The sequence below is a fragment of the Lutzomyia longipalpis genome, chromosome 1 (assembly GCF_024334085.1).
Source record: "Lutzomyia longipalpis isolate SR_M1_2022 chromosome 1, ASM2433408v1".
Classification (NCBI taxonomy): Eukaryota; Metazoa; Arthropoda; class Insecta; order Diptera; family Psychodidae; genus Lutzomyia; species Lutzomyia longipalpis.
The window spans coordinates 45,916,372-45,942,602 of NC_074707.1; the positions used below are offsets into that span (position 1 = coordinate 45,916,372).

The following is a 26,231-nucleotide window of genomic DNA, read 5'->3' on the forward strand; positions in this document are numbered from 1 at the left end:
AGGATGATTGTGTTAAATAGAGATATTTCTCTTCATTCTGATTATAAGCATAAATAGCGATGGGAATTCTTTTTATTAGCCCCGGAATCATCATTTATTGCTTTCCCCGCGCATCATGCCTCATATCTATCGTATCTCTCAAGAGGCCGGCTTATAAGGTGGAAAAAATATGTAGGTATATAGCTAAAATGTATATTTTTGTAGGAAAAAAAAAAGAGAAAAACTATATAAATGGGGAGGAATTATATGTGCAATTTCGCATTATGCTCAACTCTACACTATATGTCACACATCTGCTCTGTATAATTAATTTTTACTGCTGTTGTGTGCATTATATCCTTTTTCCTCCGTGGTGCAGCACCTCACAAAAGTAGCGTGAGAATATGATTACGCGCTCTCATTCTATCTTGCTGTACACGCGCTATAACCCACTCTTTTAGTTCCATCATCAATGTTTTCTCCTATTCTCTTTACCCATGCACCCATACATTTGAGCAGGGGCAAAGGAAATGATGCGAGCTCCGCCTCAAAGCCTGAGGTCTCGCCGGAGGTCCAACATTGCAAACAGTAGGTTTCTGCCTGCCTTCCGGCCTGCATGTGTTTTCGCCCCGCTACCGCTTTAATACTGAATATTCGTTTTGATCGCTTCGCGGATTTTTAGCGCTATGCGTGCTTTAATTGTGGGATTAGCGCGCGCGTTGCGAATTTCATAAACTCTCCAAGTAAAAGTGTCTTTAATCTGCATTTTTGTGCACCTTGTGCGACGTTCTCATTATTTAATTTTTATTTTTTTATGCTACGTGTGTGAATTTTGTGGATTTATTTAAAGAAATAAAGAAGGAATAAAGTGATTGCGATAGAGCGAAACATTGTGAAATACTTTAATCACAAGAATTAATGTTATGTGCTCAAAGTGTAGCACATGAGTGTTAAAAAAATAATCAGGAGCTACGAGGAGAGCTATCAGTTTCATGGGACATGGTCTCAATATTTATCAATTATGCAACAAATTTTACTATGTATAGCATAAGATATCCTCATTGCTATATATGTACAACACGCACATAACCCACTCAGTGAACTCAACTTTGTGTGATAACTTTGCACAGCACTCGACATTTCTCGTGCATTGAGGGATATATATACAATCTCCACGTTCGTCTTGAAGGAGGAAGAATGTTCTCAAAGTCACATTCCATGATATGAATAATTTTGTGAAAATTTACCCAACATATTTATGGTGTTTCAGATGAGATTATTTCAGTGATTATCCCACATGGTGCGTGCATTAAATTATTCTTCTGCTCTACATTATCACAAATTAGCCACACAATTTTACCTCCATAAATTCATTCAAAAAAAGAAAAAGAAAATTTAAAGAAGAATAAATAATGTACAAGTGCAGTGTACGGACAAGGATTGTTGTAGTACTTTCTTCACACATACCGAGTGTGCAGCAATGATTTTAATAATTACAAAACACATCTTCTTCGACGACGACAACTTCCTCAAGTGGATGTAGTGCAATTTAATGGCATATTTAACACACATGTGAAGTAACAAGAAAGAAAAGAAAAGAAACCACGCATCCCAGTGGATTTATTGTGACAATATGGGAATCAACAATTTCCGACCTTGGATTTTTGTCATTGCACTTTTGATTGAATTCGTAGTCCAAGTAAGTTCCAACCATTTCAACCCATCTTCTTGTCTAAACGGCTCTGAAGACGATTTTAGATAATCTCTCTGCCGGAATCGCTCGCGTGCTCACAGAGTGTGGTGAAGAAGAGGCAATGTCAATTGCTCGCGGGTGTTTCATCAACTTGCCACTGTTAGTAGCAGGTTCAATGTGGGATTTTTTTTTAACATTTCATTCATTCACAAGAGGATGAATATATAAAAATTTATGTAACACTTTGCAAAAGAAATGAAGCAAAATTAAATTATGATGCGCCCAGGTGGCTACATAATGCCGTGAATATTGCTTTAGGGGTTGAAGTTGTTTTTCATTGGATCTTGAAACTCATCTTTGATTATGTATGAGAGGTGAAATAATGTGTTGAAAAAGAATCACAACCTAAAAGAAGAAGAATTTTCAAGCTTTCGGAAGAGTTAAATGTCTTTTGATGACTTATTTTCTTGAGAGTTAAATCGGTCTAAATACGTTTAAAGATTTTTTTAATGTTTCATTCTTTAAGTCTTATAAAATTTAAAAAAAATATTATTCTTTTTTTTAATTTTTCGATTTACTTCTTACGTTAAAAATTAGGGAAGTTTCCAAAATAAACGATTCATAATAGAGAAATATCCATTGACAATTTTTTCTCTTGGTGAAATCATCTTTTCGGTGAAACTCGATATAAAATAAATAAAAAATAACAATTCATTCTGTAAAATTTTTCCCAAACTATTTTTTAAGCCTTTTAATTTTGAATCAGAATTCTTGAATTGTTTTTTTTAAGATTGACAAAGATTTGCGTTGCTTAGTCTACCCTAATTATTCATTCTTAAGTTTTAATTTTAAGTCTGAATCGGGATATTCCCAAGATCCCGAAAATGGCAATTTCTGTTTTATCTGGAGCGCTATTAAAAGAAAACTTCCGGTATTGTGGGAAAGTCCCAATTTCGACTAAGAGTTTTATGCACAATACATGGGGCAAGCCCCCTTGCTATAACATTTAAGGAAAACCTTTGGTTAAGAAGAAATATTCATAAAATTTTATTGTTTTTAGAAGACTTCTAAAGGAATCTTTTCAATTAAAACACTTCTTAACAAAATTTATTAATTTTTAGAAAATATATTTCACGTGTAACCTCATTGTAGCTTTAAGAAGGACTTGGGTACCAAAAAGTTAGGAAAATGCATTTTACTTTGTTAAAAATAAAAATTATATAGTGAAGAGACTCATGGGAAAATTTTCTGTGCACAAAATATCCTCTAAAACTGGTTTATTTAAAATCCACTATAATATGTATTTAATGTCGCATCATACAATGTACATAATACGTATAGAAATAATCTTCCCATGAGGATGTTATGTAGTACAATCTCATGGTAATTTGCTAATTTAAATGCTTGCAAAAATGAGTCACAAACTATTTTACATTATCTCCCCTGAAGAGATAATTCCAAGAATAATTTTAATATGTATTCTGGAAGCACCAGCGATATACACTTTTATGATGAAATAAAAATGCGAGCTTTTTCATTGAGAAAATGATAAGATTTTTGTTTTATTATTTTCTTTACGCTGCGATCGGTCAGAGAAACATTTCTCACATTTTCTTAGAGTTGGAATTTTTTTTCTTTAGATAAATCTTCGATCTTATGAGTTTATAGGCTACACATAAATACTATACTCGCTGCTTCTACACTTGGCATGGTTTTTTTCTTATAATTGCAGATAAGCTCTTTTATATAAAAGAAACTCGAGGGTTTTATCAATTAAATTCCTTCCATGCGCGTCTCATGAATTTGTATTTTTTGCATAGAAATTTATTCAGAAGGATTAACCCTGAAAATGAATTCTTTTTTGCATTTTTTCTTCTTCCATCTAATTGATATTCTTATGTCTGAAAAGGTTCCCCATAAAGCTCGTAATATTTTATGACCAGAAGCACCACCTCGGAGATATTTCAAGAAATATTTCTCCTGCAAAATGCCCTTAATTGTTAAGTTCATTTCAATATTCGCGTAATTAAGTGAATATATAAAATCTAATTATAGGCTAAAGGCAAGCAAATTGTAAGACAAAAGGGGGGTTGAACACCCAACAAATATGTATATTCACATGCGGTGGAAACTCAAACCCTGCGTCCGAGTATAAGGTCTTCTTCTTGTATAAACGTTGTATGAATGTTTTTTTTTCGAGAACTTTTGAGAAAGAACAAAAAGTTGTTTTCGCAAGAAAATACATAAATGTAAAATACTAAATGTTTTTAATGTACAATGAAGAAAGGCATTATAATGTTTCTTCTTTCTTATGTACAATCCCATGATAATTAGAAGAGCGCGGCGCAATCGCCAAAGAAATAGCTCCTCTTTTACCCCATTATGTTGAAATGAACCGTGATTTCTTCTACGCTTAATAGAGTCTTCGCGGCTTCTCTCAGCACTGTCTTCTTTTTTTTCTCTTCTATTTTACCCAACAATAATAAGCAATTTAATTTTAGTAAAAAATCACAGCTCCAAACTACATTTTTGAGAAGTTCCGTATACTGTTTTGTCTGCAAATATTTGCAAAAATAATATAACCGTGCGTGGAAGAGGCATTAAAACTCTGTCGAAGAGCCATTGAAGTTCATTAAATATCTCTCTATATAATTAGTTTACTGTGAGACTATTTCATATATAGTTATGAAATTGTCTGTGAGAGAATTAGATTTTAAAGAGTAATTCTATTTCAATAGAACATGAAATTAATTGGAGTTGAATGTGAGGAAGTTGCAGTAAATTCTTTTTTTAGTATTAACTCGGAGTTTTCAGGAGAATATTCTTCCACGATCTAAATTGAAATTTATGTATTTGTTACTATGAGAATATTTTAATTAAATCTTCTCAAAATATCAAGAGAAAATTGAATGTTTTGAAGTAAAAATTTAGATAACAATTCTTGAAGATCTTACGGGATTTCTTAGATTTTCTTTAAGGAATTCAGGCAGATGCTTTAAATTATATTGAGAAAATATGTAATGAAGGTTTTTTCCAATTTTTATTTTAAAGAGAATGATTAAAAATTAATTAGAATCTATTAGAATTCTTCGTCATGAATAAATTTTTAATTCCAAATAATCTTACGTACAATAGAGCCTGATGATGGCAATAAATTTCTCGAAACGTTGTTGTAAAGCATATGCTGCAACAGGGATCCCTTTCTTTTCGTTTTGACTTCATATCAATTAATGAATTGCCTTAATTTATTATTCAAACAAAATGTTCAAAAATAAATAAATTTTACACAGAATACAATGCGAATTCCCCATAAAAGCTACTCAAAAAAAAAATTAACATTGCATTCTTTCTCAATTAAGCGATTCATTTGTAACACGCAGAAAAATGAGGAAGATGCATTTTTTCCATAATGTCGGACAAGCAACTTCCAGAGCATATAAACATTTATTGCTGGGGTATGTGGTATGCTAGTTGGAGATATAACTTTCATCGCCACGGCTAAGGTTAGAGCAATTAAATCTATGCTGCAAATCCACGCGACTAGTTGAAGCGCCAGACCATCATTCCTTTCCTTGTAAATCACTTTGCACAAAAAGGGGGTAATGCTGTGGCAGAGGTAAGCACGAGAGGGAGGACAAGTCTCTTTTGACTGACTTTATATTTTCAAAACAAAATGAACATTGCACTGCGCCTCATAAATATTAAACTCCTCACACCACACTCTGGGTGAGCATAATGAGCATGCTAATTGAGTGCAAAACACTTTCATGAGACGACAAATTAGCCGTATTTATATGCTGTAATTAAGTGATAATGTTGTTTTCTTCGTTCATACATAAAACCAGGTTTCCTCAACTGGAAAATTCGAATTACAAATCTTGGAAATATCCAATAAAAATAGCCAATTGTTGACGGGATATTGTTGTGGAATTCCAATGGAAATTAGAGCTTCACGATTGAATGGTAATTAGATATTTTTTCTTAATGCTTTAACAAAAACTAAATTGTTTTTTTCGTTTCAAAGGATGCCCTCCCTGTGCCACTGCCTTTCGGCTATGCTTAAAGGAATATCAAAGTTCACTCACAACTGTTAAAGGATTACTAAATGGATGCTCCTTTGGGAATGCCAGTACACCTGTTCTTGGTGGTTCAAGCTTTGTTCTCACCGATCCCCAAATCAGTTCGATTGTTCTTCCATTTTCTTTCCGTTGGACGGTAAGTCATTCTCACAACAACAAAAAAGCTTCTTTTGCATGCAAAAAGTGCGAGAAATTGTCATCACTTGGTGCACAAAGTTCCTCCGCAGGGAATGCTTCAAAGTTTATATGTAGGTACACTACACATAGTCTTGTTGGTAACACACAGGAAAAAAATTATCCTCAAGAAATCCAATGTAAAACCTTTGCAATTGCAATGATGAAATGCTTCCCATATCTTCGCCTCTCTTGTAGCTTTGGATGGGGTTTCGGCCAACAAGTATGATAGATAATGCCTACAAAACAATGGGCAACATTCACGAAGTAAAAGACAAAAAGTTCCCTCCATGTAAGAAAGATTTTATACATGCAATCAATACCCCGTTTTTCAATTCTTCCTGGGATGGATACTTTTTTTTATAACTATATATATAATACCTACATAATATTTAAAATATGGGACATGTTTAAAGGATCTTTCTCTCCTCTTACTAAACTTTGTCCCCCTCCCCTCCCTCCTCGCCCCGCCGATCGAATTGTATGTTCTTATTGTTTGAGAAAATGTTGCACTTTTGACAACAAACCCCATATTTCAAATCGTGTTAAATCTAATAGTACCTATACCTTAACATATCTCTCTTGCATCGTGAGTTGCTGCATTGTACAAAAAAAAAGATCATAGAGAGATCGGAATCAAGAGATGAACAATGTTTGGTTGCTATTGATTACGAATGCCATCTCAAGTGGGTGTCACACACGGACGGCAATTAAAATCGTGTTTTGTGACTCTTGTGGCACTTGACACTGCTTGAACTAAAAGAGTTGAGGAATCTCAATGAAAAAAAAATATGCTGGTTTTTTTTATTTAAATTGAAATTCATTTTATTAGAATTTTAATTGATTTAGAGAAATTTTTTTCAAACCAATTAACGTCGCTATAGATGACAGAACGTTGAAATGTCTGTCAAAAAGTCCTGTCAAATACTTCTGTCAAATTGGAAACTTCTGTCAATTTCGAAACTGTCAATCTAGGGGTTATTGCTGCTGTAAACTTTAAATAAAAAAAAATATCAAACTAATCAGTAATAAAAAATACATAAAATATCGAATCGATCGGAACTCATTAGGGAGGCAACTAAGAAGAGCAGGAACCTAATAACGTAACGTCATTAACTGGATTAAACCATCACACACGGTGAATTAATTCAGAATCCCTCGTAATATATAGAAGAAAGAACCCCTCTCATATACCAATTTCATCTGTACATCCGCCAGTTTGTGCTTCTTCTTCAATGCTAATTTATAAGTCATTCATAATAATTGGAAATACCGCGCAGAAATATGTTTTGTAATGGAAATATATTTGTCTCACGACTACTTCGCATAGGACTCCCTGTCATACATATTTCAAAATCAATGTCTATTCCTTATCTCTTCAAAGTAATCAATTGCAATAACTTATGCTTTAAAAAAGAACAAATAAAAAAATAACATAAATGTTGCTTCCCAATAATAATAAAAGTTCATTCTTTCCTTTGGGAGAGAGTGAGGCAGAGAGCGAGAGAGAGAGAACCGTGGTGGAATCACAATACCCCCATAGTTTAAAAGATAAATATTTCCTTTTTGATTGTATCAGGGCGCGTGTAAAACATTTATGAATGTACAATGTTGGCAGCATCGCAAGCATATGTATTTGTGCTTTGACTATATTTTGATGTTTACGATGCAAAAACATCCACAAAAATGTACAACAAACCTCCGAAGACATATAGCATAATTCTTGTATGTATACCTACATTATATATATTTTTTCAACCTCACAACATATACCTACTTTTCATTAGCGAAGACTAGTCAAATAATTATAAGTTGAAGAGCAATAAATTACAATTAGTTTAAATTTTCCTTGTTGTGTGTTTCCAATTTGACTTTGATTGAATGTAAATTTTTATGACTTCGTTAGAAAAAAAATCAATAATTATCCTATACGATGCTTTCGGCATTAAACTCCGCGAGCTTTTAATCCTCAATCACAAAACCTCCATGTTGAGCTAGCAGAGAGAGATTCCTAACTGTTCAAAGCATTGAGAAAATCTTTCAATTAATTTTTGCCTTTTTCTTCTCTTTTTTTATTTAAGTACTCAAAAAACATCAACATAATGTCAAATAAACCATTTTATGGGATTTAGAATTTAAACAGAAAAAAAAAGTAATCCCAATAAATCTATACATGTTGGAATGAAGTGCAAATAAAACGTGTAGGATGCAGAGTCTTTTTGCCTCACAACAATCTTCTTGGAGCGCATCAAGAAAGAAGCAAAAAAAAAGTCTTGAATATGATGCCGCGAAAAATGCTTGTATATTTGAAATAATTAAGCATGAAAAAAGTAATAAACCATTTTCATCTTCTTCACACGAAGATCCCCAATGTTTCCACCGTGAAGAGTTTTAAATTTATAAAGTACTAACAAAATAATTCATTGCCGTTTTGCAATATATCTTGTAAAACAAATGTGGTCATAGGCTTTCCTTTGATTTTCAAAGCGCAGCTTCGTCTTGTTTTTTTTTCTTACTTTATTTTCATGGAAATAAATAAGAAATTTTTAATAAACCGTAAAATGGAATATTACCAAGCTATGTATTATAATTCGTCTCATTAGTTCTTGGAAGCTTCTTCCTAAGCTTAATTATATGTATTGTTCTGTGTTATGTATTTTTCTGTCTTTTAAACAAAACGTCTCTAAACAATACTTTTAGTTTTTACTGGAAAAATCCTCATTCAAGTTTTCTGGGAATTTTTATAATTAATTTAATTTATTAAAAATCACTAAACAGGAAAATCGAATTGTAACAATAAAATGCGTGTGTACGCTAAGAGTGCTGGCAACGAACTGTTTATTTCAAATATAATTCAAATATACGTTACATCTTTTACATTTTTTTTTTTAAAGAAATACTAAACAAGAGAATTTAAAGATTCAGCCTATCAGGCTTCCTCACCACCCTTCCGGATCGCGTTGTGACTTGGGGTTGGCTTCTACCTGGTGGTGCAGATGGTGCTTCCACAGTTTCCGGTACTACTTCCTCAGCCATGTTACTTCCCAATGGTTGCTCTGCTACTGTTTCTGACATCTCAGGGAGATCCTCTTCCAGACTCAAGTTCTGGTCCTCGATAGAGGGCGTGGGTTCGTATCCCACTTCTGACACCATGTAACAATAAAATGCGTGTGTACGCTAAGAGTGCTGGCAACGAACTGTTTATTTCAAATATAATTCAAATATACGTTACACGAATAATTATTGATTGAGGAAACTTTAAATTCAAAAGCTTCTTTCCTCTCCAATACTTTTTGCCTATATATCCATGCACTTTCCTATACAAAATTGAAAAGCAATTCCCACAAAATTTTCAAACGAAACTCAATTTAAAATGCAAATCAAAGCGCGATGGTTTTTCTATTTCGCGCATCATGAATAAATTGTAGCATCACTTTCAGTGCTCATTATTGCAAAATGCAGGCGAGATTTTGTTGCAAAAAACACGCGAAATTTGAATTTACAAGCAAAATGGGAAATAAAACTTCCATCATCAATGTCTTTGAAATTTAATTGACAAGAACTTATAGGATTTGCATTTAACATGTCATCTCGTTAAATTCTTGTATAGCATAAACTCTCCTGACTACATTATCCTTCTCATTCTTTTACACGCTCATATTGACTTCTTTGCGCAATGAATGGCCCTCTTTGGTCAGATTTAAAATTAAGAAAATACATATAAGATTGCAATGTCTGCAGACTCAATTAGCAGTTTCTCCTTCTTTTACATTTTTTTCTCCTCTCTAAAAATTTTCATTCATTCAAAAGGAAAGCACATTTTATCGGTTAAAAGAATGAAGAGGGAAAAAAACACAGAGACTTATCTGGCGTGTTTTCTACATCATAATATTTCCGCTAGAAAATTTTGTAAAGAAATAATATTTTTTGACATTCAAATTGTTCCATGGTGAAGTTGCGCGATAAGATTATACGATGCGAAAGAAATGGAAGCTTCGTTACAATCTGAGGAGGTTGTGTTATTAAAGAGACCACCGCGGAATGCTACAAAAAATATGTATACAACATACATAAATATATGTATATATAAATCGTTAGGTGATACAATAAGTTCAACATTGGTGCCGATAATAAGAAAATATGCCTGAGCGCGTTATAAGCGTCTCCTTCTCTTCATGGCTGCATATTCATTAGTCTGAGGGAAGGCAAAAAGGAGCAGCCAGAATAAAAATCGATGTATGAAATTGTACAATTTTCTTTATGTATCATCTTCTTCTTCAATAAGTTTGAAAGACTTATCCACGTATTAAATACGTGTTATCCCATACATCCGATGTTCGTGACTACTTCATCGTTTTATATTTATATAGACATACTACATATCTTGTGTTCTTCGCTTGTTCCTTTTGTTATTTCATTCTCTCCTTCTCCACTTAATTTAACGTTAACTATTTTATCTGACCGTCCAATAATTTTGCTTCTTCGTAACCAATGCAAGGTGGTCCAACGTCCCCAGAGAGATGGACAAAAGTCTTTTAATTTTGCTTTTTTTTATTACTTGATAAGCTTATTAGGCAAATACCGATATGGATGACAGTTTTAAACAATTTTCTCAATTTAACCCTTTGGGGACCATTCGTAGAGAAAGAAATCATTTGAAAGCAACCACAGAATTAATAAAAAGTGACAAAAAATTAATTTATCAATGTTTTATGCCTGTCGTGAAAGTTATAAATCTATACTAATATTGAAATGTTAAATCAACGCACTTGAAGCAACAATGAAACATGAATTTGAGTCTCCGAGCAAAATAATCCTAACTCGAATGTTTTTTAGTGATAAATCGTATTTCAAGAATTTATCAATAATTCTGCATAGAATTTTTAGAATAGATCTTTATCGCTTCTTGGACTATTATTCTGTCCAGCTTTCTTTCAGAATGCAGCTCTTGTATCTTAATTATTTTTAACAATAAAATCATTCATCTAATTAATCTAATAATTTAAAAAAATTAAAACACTTTAACACAAAATTATTTTTAAGCAAAATTGACCTATATAAAGCAAACCCAACATTGAGCAATTAAAGAAATAAAACTTCTGACCACCATTCGGCAAAATCTGGACCACTGTGCCATGTATGCAATTCTTTAAATGTAAGAGGCCATCATACCATCATGCCACAGCACTTGTTTTGACATTTAATCGAATTTTTCTCAACAATTTTCAATGAAAGGTCCAAACTCACAAAAAAATTACTCCTCTTCATAAAAGTCATTCCAAGTTCATTATCGACTAAATACCATCTGGTCTTGTGGTGAGTTGAGAATGAAATGCTCAATCTTTTTTTTTCTTTCTCATTCTTATTATTTTATCCCGTGGCTCACCCGCCATGCGAGCACATCGCCAATACCTCAAACCTTCGCCCTTTGATTTTCATTCTTTCTTCTTTTTCTTTTTTTTCTCCCAAACAATCCCAGATTTATCTGATCGTCTCTCCTTGATACATTTCCTAACATTATTTGCTACAACACAACAATATTGACTCTACATGTTTTGATGGGTTTCATGTAGTGCGCTGTGTTACCCAACTTATCTAAGAAGATCGCATTGGTCAGCAAATTTTCATGCCACAACAGCTATATGTTTTAGCATTTAAACAGGCAACATAATTGATATGTCTGCGAGATGCGAATGAGAAGAGGTTCAGGATGCAACTGAACTTTTATTTGGATAAACTCTACCCTTTATATACTACAATAATAAGAATGTTTGATGCACAATGAAATTCGGTTGAATTAAATTGTAAAGCTATAGTTCCATTGCCAAAAACTCCTTCAATATTCTTCATTTTTTTCTTAACACACACACAATAGACAAAATGCGGCTATTTATTGTGATTCAATCACAAAAGACACTAGCTGTGAGGCTGAATTGTTGGTTAAACTTTGAAGCATTCCTTTGGACTAATTCGATTAATTCGATTTTATAGTTAAAAGATCTTTTAAAGTATGCGCTGTGAAATTAATCTTTATTTCTTATTTTATTCCAGAAATCATTTACATTGATATTGCAAGCTTTGGATTTGTACAATATATCGTATCCAGGTAAATTTTTAATAGAGAATTTCTTCCATTTTTACTGTCTTGAGGGGTGAATTTGAATTTACTAGTTTTTAGGGCAAAAACTTTTGAAAAGAAAATATCAAAAATATTCAAAGAATCTCAAATTCTTAACCATTTCTTTAACGTTTAAGTTCTAGCTTTTCCTATTCTAATTAGAGTCTCTGAAAAGTAACCCCACATGACAGTAAATTATAAATTTATCTTTAATAAAAGGAAAACCTCCCTAAATGCATTGCAAATTCAGTTTCAGAGCGATTAATTGAAGAAACAACATTCTCCGGTGTGATATTCCCATCGCAAGAATGGCATACGCTCAATCCCAAAGGGAAGAATGCCAACATCACCTACAGGTACGCGTAACGTAAGAAATTTACACACCTGATGCGATAAAATGCTCCAAATTTTTACGATTTATTCAATAAAGTGATAATTTCACGTGATTTTATTTCCCCCTCAGGGTACGCGTTCAGTGTGATGAGAATTACTACAATACAACCTGCACGACGTTTTGTCGGCCGCGTAATGATACGTTTGGGCACTACACCTGCGGCGAGAAGGGAGATAAAATGTGCTTAAACGGCTGGCAAGGTGTCAACTGTGAGAAAGCAATTTGCAAATCCGGCTGTGACCCAACGCATGGAAAGTGCGACAATCCTGGGGAGTGCGAGTAAGTCATCAAATCTTTTAATGCCATCTTTTTTTTTAACAACACTCAATAACAATTAAAAAGCGCATGTGCTGAAGAACTTTCCTTTCTCAAAATTATTTGCATAATTGGGAAGAATTTATTTGTTGTGTAAAAATTAAGCCGTTTTGCAGTATGAGATTTTTTAAACAAATAAAATTTCGTTCAAAATGGCGGAAGATAAAAAAATTTTAAAGTCGTTATGATAGTTTTTGGACGCCATATTGGTTTAGGTGACATTCAGATGACATTTTCAGCCTCTTTTGTTCGTTTTAATTTAAATTAATTAATGTAAAATTTAGTCATCGTTTCGAGTTACGTCTAACGCCGACTTACCACAGCTAGCTTACTAGGGAAAACAGCAGAAAACCTCATTCTCCACCCGCACGTTCCATTACAAAAATTCCACCAAATCACGAATTTAATTTTTAACAATCAAACTAAACATTCAAAAGGAAAATTCAAAGAAAGGAAGATCAGAAAGCGTTTGTAGGTCGTCGTGTTTAGCCACCACAAAAAGTGATTAAGAAGTGCGCAATTTAGTTAATAGGGCGCAAGATGTATGTATCATTGGTGAAATACACAAGGGGTTAATTTCCGCATAACCTCGCGTTGCAACCAGTATAAATATTTATACTGTTTGCCACGAGAAATGTCACTGAATAGTGTGAGAAATTGTTGCATAAGGATCAGTATTAGATCCCAAAGAACTAAAACAATGGCATGTCTCGGGAAATTTTTTTGCAGTTATACATTTTCGCGATAGGGTATTGGTCTTGTTCAAGCGTTCCTCATCTCTTGCTCTCTCTCTCCTTTAGAGAGTTGTTTGGTTGATTTTTTTTTACTTAAATCGCAAAAGGTTCTTTTGATAGTAAAGAGAAAGAAAGACCCTCCTGAGATATATACTACATAATTGAAGGTATATAGCAGTAGAGGAGGCAGATTTTGTTATTCAAAGATAAATGGACACAAAAACACATATATGGCTTAAAGGGGGGAATACAATGATATACGTAGAAAGTAACAAAGTCAAATTCCACGTGATTGTGCGAGAAAAAGAGTAAAAGTCAAAGTCGCAAAGAAGTATAAGAAGGAATTGTAAATTGTAATTTAGAAGAACTGCTTAGGATGTTAACACTCTTGAAAACTATTATTTCTCCTTCCACCCAACAACATATTGGTTTGGAGGAGCCCTTTGTGTTGAACCGTGCACATGAGATGCTATATGCGCAGGGATTGGGAACATGGTATCCCAAACTACAAGAGAGAGAGACGTAGGAACTATGTGCATAGTTATTTGAATTAATTAAAGTCTTGCAATTAATTAAGGAAAACACCAAACAGAGTTAATCGCCATGTAATATCAACATATTCTACTTCATCAAGTGCTGTTCTGAAACAAATTTAAGTAATACCTTTTGCCAGTTTAAATGAGTGCAATGAGAGATCTCACGAGACTTAATGCATATTAGGTAGGTAATATTGTAGCTTGAAAATTATAATCATCAGTGCAGCATTTAGCAGGTATTTAGCACACAATAAATGTCACTCAAGTTCACACAGTGGCACCAGAGTGGAGAAAATTTACCTACTACACAATGGAATCATGAACAGTTATATTGGATTAAAAGAAAATTATTTGGACTTTAGAGAGTTCAAAGAAAAGGAAGTTGATTAAATTGATTTTCCACTCTTTTCTCTAATTTCCTTCTTGTTGCGATTTAATGAAACTCATGAGTTTTTCATGAGTTCTTTCCTTAGTTGGTTAACTTGGGGGTTTCAAATCCGAAAGGATCTTATAAATTTCTTAACATTTTATGGCAAAAATGACCGTAAAAAACATCTTCTAACTAACTTCTTCGACAAATAAGTCATTTAGTGGGTATCAAGATGAGAAAATAATTTTCCGCATTTAATTTTGACCGTTATGAGGAATTTTTCCAAAATGCAAGTAAAATTTTTCATCCCACAACTTGCACACATCGCACCACCGAGATTTCTCGATTGTTTTTTACCTTGGTGAAGATCCCCATATATGGGGAGAATAATTAATACATAAAGTGCATAGCACTTCAATTTTTCATTCCTTTGCCAACTTTCTTCTGTTTCCCCTCATGTTTTTCTCATCTGCGCGATACCATCGATACCGCGTGTTGTTAGATTGTTTGGGGAGGGAAGGAGGAGGACTCTCTGTGTTGCCCATCAAATGAGGAAATTGCATATGGTAACAGTGGGTACCGTGGTCCATAATCACAGTAGGAAAATTGATCAAAATCGCTACACGATGTCAGAAGTTTATACTATGTGGCTCTCTTTGGGTTCAATCATCTGGCATCTTGTGTGTTGTACATCGCGCGCAAATTGCAACAAAGAGAGGCATAAGAGGGATTTGTCAGGGAGATGGCTTTCATCTGCTATTGGTTCGGTATAGATCACCTTCTTATGTTTTGTGCGCACCCATTGTGCACTACAATGCAATTTTTCCGCGCCAATTGAAAGACATGCTATATAGCCACTAGTTTCAAATGTAAATTCCACGCGTGTGTATGTTGGGAGATACTGAATATATAGCGCCTCTGTGTTTTGAATTTATTATAGGTATGTATAGCACTATAGGTAGGATACCCAAAATACCGCCCACAATTTATACTCTGTGAACAATTGAGAAATATTTTGTTGAAGAGTGAATAAATTACTTGGTAATAAAATCACATATAATGTTATAGGACAAGACGGGCTTCACTCTTTTGCTGTTGTAATTGGGTATTATTGTTGGGTTGTATTTATGGACGTTTTGACAAGATAAATTGGATTAGAAGAGGAAGTTTGTGTTGAAGGAAAAATCACAATTAATTTGAGGAACTTTTAATAGGAAATTTTAAGGATTTATCCTGATAGAACAGAGCTATGAATTATCCTTTTAGTGTTTAAAAGATCCTAGTTTTTCCTTAAAGGACTTAACTCTCCTCCCATAAGAAAACCTCTCATTCTAAGCCTTTAAAATAATCACAAAAAATTGCTTCAATACATTCAATTAGAAATAAATTCAGCATAAATAGCATAAAATGGGAATTTCCCACAAATTAATTGGCAACTTCCTAAAATGTGCATTGCCTACATTTTCCTCCCAACACTATCACTGTATTAAATCTTGCAAGAGGTGCTAGAATTATGTACGACGCTACAAGCAGAGCTCTCTTTGCTCCATAAGGTGGGAGGTCGACATATCATAAAATAAAATGGATGGAATATCCATCGATAAGACGACGGTGAACTTTGCAAGGAGTGCAAACACGCTCTAAACCCCCCATCGTATCTCCCAACTTCATCTGCAATATTGTTAAATGCAAACTATATTGCTTACTGTGAGTGCAAAGTACTTGAATAGAGGGATAACTTAATTTTTCATTTGCTAAATTAAACTATCTGCATATTCCGCGCGACGAGAGAGACCTTATCTCGGTCCCTGAATCTGCCATGTGTGTACTGGCACAGCTTCCTCGATGCAATTAAGAGATGGAAGTTTTCATTTTGTAAAGTATCGCGCATAGAAACAATAAATTTTAGCAAATCACAGACCCATTAGAAATATATTATGCTCAATATGTGATCACTAGTAAAAATTTATGTATCCTTTTATTACATACGCGGTGTTAGTGGAAGATGTAAAACATTTGTTTAGATTCTTTAGAAGAAAAATCGTTTTTCTTTTCTTATTTTGAATGGTTTTTTTTAAATATTCTGTGAGATTTTAAGATTAAAAAAAAATATTTTGTTGGTTTTTAGTCGAAATATATAATATGAAATAAAAGAGGACTAGTCATTTTAGTATGAATCAGTCCCCAAAGAGGTAACCAAATTTAATTTTTAAATTATCATAGGGCATTGTCAAAGACTCAAGAAAAGCGTGGTCATTTCCCGGAAAAGCGCTGGGAAATATACGAATTTTCACATTTTATGTCAAATCGGGTGCAAACTTTTTTGATTTTTTTTCTTAATTTCTAGTTATTCTAGAAAATTCTTTTCTGTGTCATATGAAAGCTATTTAAAGGCCTAACAATATATATTTAAACCATTTTCCTACGGTGGAAAACTCGCGAGATTTTCCGGCATTGAACTTTTCTTTCGCTTCCCATTTCTCCAATATTGAACGTGACCAATTTTAAAAAATCTCATTTTGTAGCATTTTTAATTATCTTTCATTTGATATAGCACTTGCAGGGGAAATCCGCTGGGAAAACTCGCTACAGAATGATTTTCCAAAGTTAAGCAGGTTTTCGCGTTGGAGGAAAAGAGATGGCCAATTTTTTTCTAGGGGAATTCTTAGAACATTCTGGAATCATCAAAGAGAAAAAATTACCTATCTCTTTTTCTCCAACGCGAAAACCTGCTTAACTTTGGAAAATCATTCTGTAGCGAGTTTTCCCAGCGGATTTTCCCTGCAAGTGCTATACCAAATGAAAGATAATTAAAAATGCTACAAAATGAGATATTTTAAAATTGGTCACGTTCAATATTGGAGAAATGGGAAGCGAAAGAAAAGTTCAATGCCGGAAAATCTCGCGAGTTTTCCACCGTAGGAAAATGGTTTAAATATATATTGTTAGGCCTTTAAATAGCTTTCATATGACACAGAAAAGAATTTTCTAGAATAACTAGAAATTAAGAAAAAAATCAAAAAAGTTTGCACCCGATTTGACATAAAATGTGAAAATTCGTATATTTCCCAGCGCTTTTCCGGGAAGTGACCACGCTTTTCTTGAGTCTTTAACAATGCCCTATGATAATTTAAAAATTAAATTTGGTTACCTCTTTGGGGACCAACTCCTAATGGTCTGACTAACCCTCTTTCAAGATAAAAGATCATTTTTAAAAGAATCTAGACAGAATAAAAGTTAAATTGTGTAAAAGAAAAATTAAAGTTTTTCCTAAGTACAAAGAATTGATCTTTGTAAGGTTTGGAACCACTTTTAACGTTTTTAACTCTATACTTTTTAACTCTACTTTCTCGAATTTGAATGAATTTATTTATTTTCTTTGATTAGATATACATCAAATTCATATAAAAGAGACTAAAGAAGACGTTCTGACTAGAAAAAGTCTTCTGAAAACATCTTAGACAATAAATATCATGATAAAAAGAGGTCATGTTTCAATGTATCAATGTTTCACGTGGACGCGAAAGGTACAGTGATACCTTCGCATTACGAATTTAATAAACTTTACTACTCTCTGGGTATGAGCAAATCTGGGTTAACCTTTCAACCGAATTTAAAAAAAATCTTTTAATTGAAATTGATTTTACAACGACGTTTTTCGTCTATTAGAATTTTTGGCAGACACTGGAAGCAAAAATTTTTATTATTTTCTATTTTAATCAATTTCTGCGATACATATTGTGGCGATTTTCTCGCCGTAGTGCTAAACTTCGGCTGAGTACCACAACGCCCCTCCGAATAAAACCCCTTGCACGGTGTGTTCACAGTTCAGTCTGGGATGAGACGCGAAGAAGAGCACACCGTGCAAGCAAAGAATACGGCGCAAAAATTTGGACTCCAAGTACCCATATCGTAACAAATTGGTGTCAGAAGTGGGATACTTCTCTCCGGCACCAGCGATTCAACTGCAAGAAAACCCATTGACATGGCGTCAACCAGAGAGGTCTGTGCTTATCTGGATGAGCTAAAGGAAAATCTCAGACGAGAGATTGATGCGCTGCAGGTATCCTTCCAAACCACTACGGTGGATCATCTAGGGGAGTTTAGGAAGGAAATGGCGGACCAGAGGCGCCTCATAAACTCCATATTGGAGCGATTGGAGCATACCCGCTCCAGCGGTTATGAAACTGCCCTGCAGACGGATCAGCCTCGCGAGGTGACTCAATTAAACATACCCCCTTCAAGCGGTCAACCAAGGAGTTGGGTAGGCGATGATGGTGCCTCGGCCCCAGCCGAGTGCCCTCCGCAATTTAGAGACTCCATACCGGGGTCAGGAGCGGCTATCGGGGGGGTAACCTTTGCACCAGTGGGTGTGGACAGCACCTATGACCAGATAATGAATTATTTAGACGAGACGGAGGTAGGATTTCCTTGTTCTAAAGAGGCGGACGCATCAAACCACCCTTGTTTACCGTTATCCACGGCAACAAGACTGCCAGATTCCGATGGAGCTTGGGGTGGAACAACCCGGGCGAATCCTCAGCGGAATTTCCAATTCAGCCCAATCACTACGATCACCACGAGGCCAGTACCGATGCCTAGGGAGGTATGGACCCATCCGGTTTCGGGGGTGATCACCTGTTCGGTTGCTGGCACCAGTAAGGCGCCAATAGGGACTATCCCTACCAGGGTAACTCAGCAGGTGTACATGTCCCCCACTAGCCCAGTGGCAGAGCAACCTTGTGGCACTACTCTGAAAAAAAAGGTTTGTATTTGAGTTTGTCAAAGTTTGTAACTCCCATACAATTTTTGACAAACATGGAAGTGAAAAGGAGTCAAAGCCCTTTTTTGTCAAAGGAGATTACTTTTTAATCTCCAAGTTTGTTATTTATAAAAATAATACCCAAGTTTGTAGAAGTTTGTTATTGTTTGTAAAAATTTGTATGAAAATCTGCATAGCACTCCTTACAAATCTTAACAAACCATTACAAGCTTGTTTGTTATATTTCGTTGCTTTTAAAATAAGAGACAATTTTTTTTAAAAAGAATCATAAAATTTTATTCACAATTTTCTATTATAACAAACATAAGTTCCGGTCGTGTCGTTGATGATGAATTTGATCTGAAGATTTCTTTAAATGTCCATCACGGCGTTACGTCCATCCATATCCTTAGACAGAGGTATCCCTGCCACAGCCAAAAAGAGTTTACAATGGGGTTCCGTGGTGTTTCCGGAAGTTTATTGGCGACGCTACTTCCTCCATTCGCGGCGAAATTTCACTTTGGTGGCTGCGTTGATGTAAACCAAACTGAAGTCACTCTCCTAGAGTTCCTCCAGGAACTCCATAGTTATCCAATTATCTATAAATAAAAAGAATGTTTAATTCGAGAATGATTCCATACACGATTGAGGCTACCTTGAAATAACTTACCATTCAATTGTGTATCTGCCTCAAAAATCCTAAACTGCATGAACAAGTCAAAAAATTGAAGATTCTCCATGAAATCATAAATGAATTTCACCTCCATTTGTTCACAAAATATCACTTTTTCTGGTTTTTTTACACTTCTCTTAAACGGCGTTCCTTTTTTTTCTATTTCTAATGAAAATATACCAAAATAACAAACTTTACAAAATTGTTCGTTAAAGCTTGTTAATGCACTAAAACAACAAACCTTTTAACAAACTTTATCAAAAATGTTTGTTAATGTTTGATTTTTTAAACAAACCAGCATACAAACATGTTTGTAAAGTTTGTAAAGAGTTTGTTCTTCCAATTAAATTTAGATTTGTTTGCAAAAATTTGTAAAATGTTTTTTAAAGTTTGTACTTTTTTGTATTTTTTCCTCAATTTACAAACTTTTTACAAACAATAATCCCCAAATACAAATAATGTTTGTTAAAATTCATATTTACCTCCAAATTAATATCCTTTAACAAACTTTGACAAACCTCGCTACAAACTACTTTTTTCAGAGTATAGGCGCCCAAGTGACCATGTTCCCACCTGAAGGCTATCGATCACGGATACCACGAAGAGTTCCCCCAGTCCAACTACAGCCGGCAGCGGTAGATGAGAACCGGTACTGGTTACGTGCAGAGGACAATACCAGGACTACACTGCCGAGAGGGTCCCTGAGACTCAAGGTCGACCAGTTTGATGGCAGCCAGCCTTTGGAGGAATATCTCCTTCAGTTTGAAGTGGTAGCTTCAGCATTGGAATGGGACATGACGGAACGGACCACTATGCTAGCGGCCTCTTTGCGAGGCCCAGCTTTAGCGGTTCTAGGCAACGTCCCCGTTAGTCATAGAAGGGACTGGGAGAGCTTGGTGTCAGCCCTCCAAGTGAGGTTTGGGCGAGACCACTTGCAAGCGCTGTCTCACGTAGAATTTAAAGCCCGAAGGCAGCGAGGCAAGGAAGAGCTCTCGGCCTTCGCGGATGAACTGAGGAAGCTGGTGCGTAGGGCATTTCCGGAGTGCCCCCCAGCTGCCCACGACCGGATAGCAGTACAGCAGTTCCTGGATGGAATCGCCGACCTGGACGTTCAGGACTGGACACGTATGACCCGCCCCCAGACTCTGGATGAGGCGGTGGTAACCGCGTTAGAGTGTGAGTCGAGTCGACGAGCGACCCGCTCTAACCGCCCCAACGTCCGTTCTGGACAGGTACATCCATCCTATCGGGCGAACGTGGAAGAAGAGTCAAACGTCAAACGACCGCCCGGACCCACCATGGACCCCAGAAGCAATGGGGGAAGGACACCAGCCCGGAGAAGGAGGGATAGAAGGCGACGCCTGCAGGAACGCCTGGGCAACCCCTCTGAAGAAGCAAATGCCCAAGAAGGAGCGGGAAATCCTGGCAGCGACAGAGAAGAAGGCACGTACAATGTCCGTAACACCAGCGTGGAGAAGGTTCCTCCGGGAAGGAGGCCAGGAGCCGACGGACTGAAAGTCCCGGGCATGGTAAACGAGGTACCGTGTGAATGCATCATCGATACGGGCGCTAGCGCGACAATTATAAGTCGCGAGTTGAACAGCAAACTAGGAAACCCAAACGAGCTGCAGCCAAGCGCCATTCAGCTGGCCCCGATAGGAGGCAATCCACTGCCAGTACTGGGGATAAGAATAGTACACCTCCGCCTAGGGGACCGGACCCTGGAAATTCGGGTAATAGTAGCAGATATCACAAGTGAGTGTCTGATAGGCATGGACTTCCTTTTACATACCCGAGCAGTGATCGACCTCCAAAGGGGATGCATCACCCTTACCCCATCGAGCGACACTGATCATATCCGGGGAGTGCAAGTCTTGAGACTGACAGAGGATGTGCAGATACCACCACTGAGCGAAGCGATAATCCATACCGGTGGAGTGGTAGCACAATCTGAGGGTATGATTGAAGAACTCGATTTTAATTCACACATGCAAGTCAGAGTGGCTCGAGCAGTGGTGGTGGCCTCTGAGGACGGGGTCCTGGTAAGAGTGGCGAACTTTAGTAAGCGCCCCGTGACAATGAGAGCTCGCTTGGCCGTGGCTCAATGGCGCCCGGTAGCTGAGGTGATTGACGTGCTCAGGGTGGACGAAGGGGTACCCATGGAGGAGGAGTCTCAGGGCCACATTGAAGAGTTACTAGTTGATTCTTTGACTCAAGTTCCGGAGGAGGAAAAATCACAAGTGCGGGACCTCTTGAGCGAGTTTCAAGATGTGTTTGCCCGAGGACCAACCGATTTTGGCCGGACCAGTTTGGCCAAACACAAAATAAACACCGAAGAAGCCTCCCCAGTGAAGATCCCGGCGAGAAGGTTGCCCCCTGTGAAAACCGAAGAGATGGAACGGAAAGTCGAAGAGATGCTCAAGGAAGGGGTGATCGAGCCGTCGACGAGCCCGTGGTCAGCTCCCGTCGTCCTTGTAAAGAAAAAGGATGGTCAGTGGAGATTTTGCGTGGACTACCGGCGGCTAAATCAGTTAACCAAAAAGGACAGTTTTCCGCTCCCCCGCATCGACGATACTCTCGATGCGCTGCAGGGAGCCACCTGGTTTTGCACGATGGACCTGCAGAGCGGGTTCTGGCAAGTGGAAATGGATCCCCTGGACAGAGAAAAGACGGCCTTCACCACCGGCAGAGGACTTTACCACTTTAAGGTAATGCCGTTTGGCTTAACCAACGCCCCCGCCACGTTCGAAAGGCTTATGGCAGCGGTATTCCGTGGCTTGCCATGGGATACCTGCCTCGTCTACTTAGACGACATTATCGTGTGTAGCGGTAGCATCCGGGAAGGCATAACCAAGCTGCGAAGGGTCCTGAGCCGTCTGAGAGAGGCTGGCTTAAAACTGGCCCCAGGCAAATGTGTTTTTTTTCGGCGGTCTGTAGAGTACCTCGGTCACGTAGTGTCACACGAGGGGATCCAGACGTCTCCGAAGAAGCTGGAGGCCGTGGCTACTTGGCCCGCCCCTACGAACAAAAAAGAAGTGCGCCAGTTCCTAGGCTTTTGTTCCTACTATCGCCGCTTTGTGAAGAACTTCGCAGACATAGCACGCCCCCTCCACGCACTAACGGAAAAAGCAAAGGCATTTAATTGGTCGATGGACTGTCAAGTGGCGTACGAGAGGCTGAAGACCGCGTTGGTAACTAGCCCCGTACTCGCCTACCCCAGAAATGAAGGAGATTTTGTGCTCGACTGCGATGCTAGTTCCGTGGGAGTGGGAGCAGTCCTTCACCAGGAGCAGGAGGGCGAAGAAAGGGTGCTGGCATATTATAGCCAAGCGTTCTCAGGACCAGAACGCAATTATTGTGTGACCAGGAGAGAGTTGTTGGCTGTGGTTAAGTCGGTAGCCCACTTTCATCATTGGTTGTATGGGAGATCTTTTACAGTGCGAACCGACCACGCCAGCCTCCAGTGGCTGACCGGAATCAAGAACCCCGAAGGTCAGATGGCCCGTTGGTTGGAACGGCTGGGCGAGTACAACTTCCGAATTCAGCACAGGGCAGGTCGCACTCATACGAACGCCGACATGCTGTCGCGGCGTCCCTGTTTTTGGGATGCTTGTTCCCATTGTGAGAAGATTGAGGCCAAAGAGAGCCAACGCGAAGACGTGGCGGCAGTGCGGATCGATCCAGTCTGTCTGCGTGAGCTGGAGGAGGAACTCGAGAGGGATTCCGACCTGGCTATAGTAAAGGAGTGGCTAACAGAGGGCAGGCGCCCCCCATGGGAGCAGGTATCTTCAGGAACGGAGAGGCTGAAATATTTCTGGGGAGTTTTTGACTCTCTCTCTCTCAGAGATGGATGTATCGAGTACCTTTGGGTGACCTCGAAACCAGGGGAAAGGATACCACGGTTAGTCCTGCCGAAGAAGTTAGTCCCCATAGTTCTCTCGAGATTACATGATCAGCCATCGGGGGGACACTTTGGGGTGACGAAGACGTTGCAGAGACTACGGGAGAGGTTTTATGTTCCCCATGCGGGCGAGGAAGTTAGAAGGTACTGCCGGAACTGCGACATTTGTGCTGCGAAGATGGGCCCGCAACGAAGAACACGAGGAGAGTTGCACCCAATGGTTTCGGGATACCCAGGAGAAAGAGTCGGAATGGATATCCTGGGCCCTCTTCCGCGGACACCAAGGAATAACAGATACGTGTTGGTCCTTATGGATTATTACACGAAGTGGCCGGAGCTGCTGGCTCTCCCAGACCAGTCCGCGGTAGCAGTGGCAGCCGCACTTGTGGAGCATTGGATTTGTCGCTTCGGAGTTCCGAGGGAGCTGCACTCGGATCAAGGCAGGAACTTCGAATCTGAGGTCATGGCCGAAGCCCTGCTTGTGTTAGGTGCGGACCATACAAGGACCACGCCCCTTCACCCCCAATCTGATGGAATGGTGGAGCGGGCGAATCGGACGATACTACAGTTTCTTTCCAAGTTCGTGGAGGAGAACCAAGGCAATTGGGACGAGCTGCTGCCGTTGTTTGGCCTCGCTTATCGCAGCGCTAAACACGAAGCTACTGGTTTCACCCCGGCTCGATTGACTTTGGGTCGAGAACTCCGAGTCCCCTTGGATCTCCTGTACGGGAGGCCAGTGGAGGATCGAGATCCACGGGAGTTTGTAGAAGATTTACGGGAGAAAATGGATGTGGTCCACGAAGCGGCCCGTCAGCACTTGCGAAGACAGGCAGAAGTTATGAAGACCAGATACGATCGATTCTCCCGCCCGTTGCAATTTAGGGGCAGTGACCTCGTGTGGTTTTTTAACCCGAAAAGAAGGAAGGGACGATGCCCTAAGCTGCAAAAAGATTGGGAAGGACCCTACTCTGTTTTGGAGCGGATAAACGACGTAGTTTACCGCATACAATTAGATCGAAAGCGACCAAGGGTGGTTCATGTGGACCGCCTCGCACCTTATCGGGGTAGCCCCATTGATCGGGGCGATCAATGATTAACCCATCCTCACTTTTTGTATGATATATCATACGCAAAATTGGTAATTTTTGTTTAATTTTTATGACGCGAATTCGCAAAATTTTCCTTCCGGGTTAGTGTTTTCCACTTTTATAAACCCTTAACTCTTTATATTAATTTTCCTGGGTGTCAAAAACATAAAATAATGTTATTTTTTGACAAAAATCTAAGTGTATCCAATTGCAATGTTGTCCGGGAACCAAAATGTGTGTATTTTAAGTGACAATTTCCTTTTTCTCTGCAATATTTTGTGCAAAATCACTTATTTATTAATAAAACTTTGTGAATTAACCAAAATATCCGTCTCCGACCGCAAATTATTTAATTATTTTGCGCGATAAACATCTGCGTATGATATATCATACGTTGGTTGAATTGAGGTACTTTTTAGGTTATAGTGCGAGTTTATTTCTGTGAGAGAAGATCTAAGGGTTTGGGAATAAAAATTAAGATTGCAGAGAAAAGAATGCCAGGAAGTGCTAAATCGGATACATCGTAAGTATTAAGAAGTACCTCACACCAGGAAATATAGAAATTATAGCGAAAATCTTGATTTTTGTAGGTCTGAGAACGAAGAAGAATAGCACATCCGGCTCTGTCCGGAGACTTGTCAGCATGCTCACAAGAAGTATTCGTCCTAGAGCAAAACATGCAACATGAGGTGGTTATTTTACTTCCTGGCTAAGCATCTATTAGCGATGAGGATAACTGTGGTAATCACGACAAGTTCAGTCTCTATATTCTTAGAACTAGAACTCTACAAGAACGCGGTGAGTTGATTGTGAAACCCAAGGATTGGACTTATAATGGATCAATTAATTAATTCTGGTCCAAAATCTAGCCAGAATACTTAATTTCAGCATAAATTATGTAATTTATGCATTTAAATAAATTAAAATCTTTGTTTCAACACTGAGAAAAAATTGAATTTTTTCAACCCCCTTTCGTTAAACGTATGATATATCATACGGTGTCTACCGACGCCCCCATGGGGGCTAAAAATTTTTTTTTTCAGGAATTATATTTCTTATAGGCTTATTAGTCAAATTCTATAAAATGAAGGTCCTAGGTACAGAAGATCTATGACCTCGTTAGCATGGGTTAAGTGGGGAGGAGTGTGGCGATTTTCTCGCCGTAGTGCTAAACTTCGGCTGAGTACCACAACGCCCCTCCGAATAAAACCCCTTGCACGGTGTGTTCACAGTTCAGTCTGGGATGAGACGCGAAGAAGAGCACACCGTGCAAGCAAAGAATACGGCGCAAAAATTTGGACTCCAAGTACCCATATCGTAACAATATGTATGTGTCTCATTTTCCATGATCGCTAGAAAGCCGATATTTTAGTATTATACTCAAAGCATTTAATTTCCATAAAACTAACCTACAA

At 37.7% G+C, this 26,231-nt stretch overlaps 1 protein-coding gene across 1 annotated transcript in view; it reads left to right on the plus strand.

The window, feature by feature from the left end:
* The first annotated feature begins 556 nt into the window (after positions 1–556).
* Positions 557–26,231, plus strand: part of LOC129787814 (protein serrate) — a 45,670-nt gene continuing 19,995 nt past the window's right edge. Inside the window, exons 1-6 of the mRNA XM_055823615.1 lie at positions 557–1,678; positions 5,518–5,635; positions 5,697–5,887; positions 11,977–12,031; positions 12,294–12,399; positions 12,507–12,716. Of these exons, the coding sequence (XP_055679590.1) occupies positions 1,613–1,678; positions 5,518–5,635; positions 5,697–5,887; positions 11,977–12,031; positions 12,294–12,399; positions 12,507–12,716 (746 nt within the window). The 5' untranslated portion in view covers positions 557–1,612. The remainder of the gene's footprint in view (positions 1,679–5,517; positions 5,636–5,696; positions 5,888–11,976; positions 12,032–12,293; positions 12,400–12,506; positions 12,717–26,231) is intronic.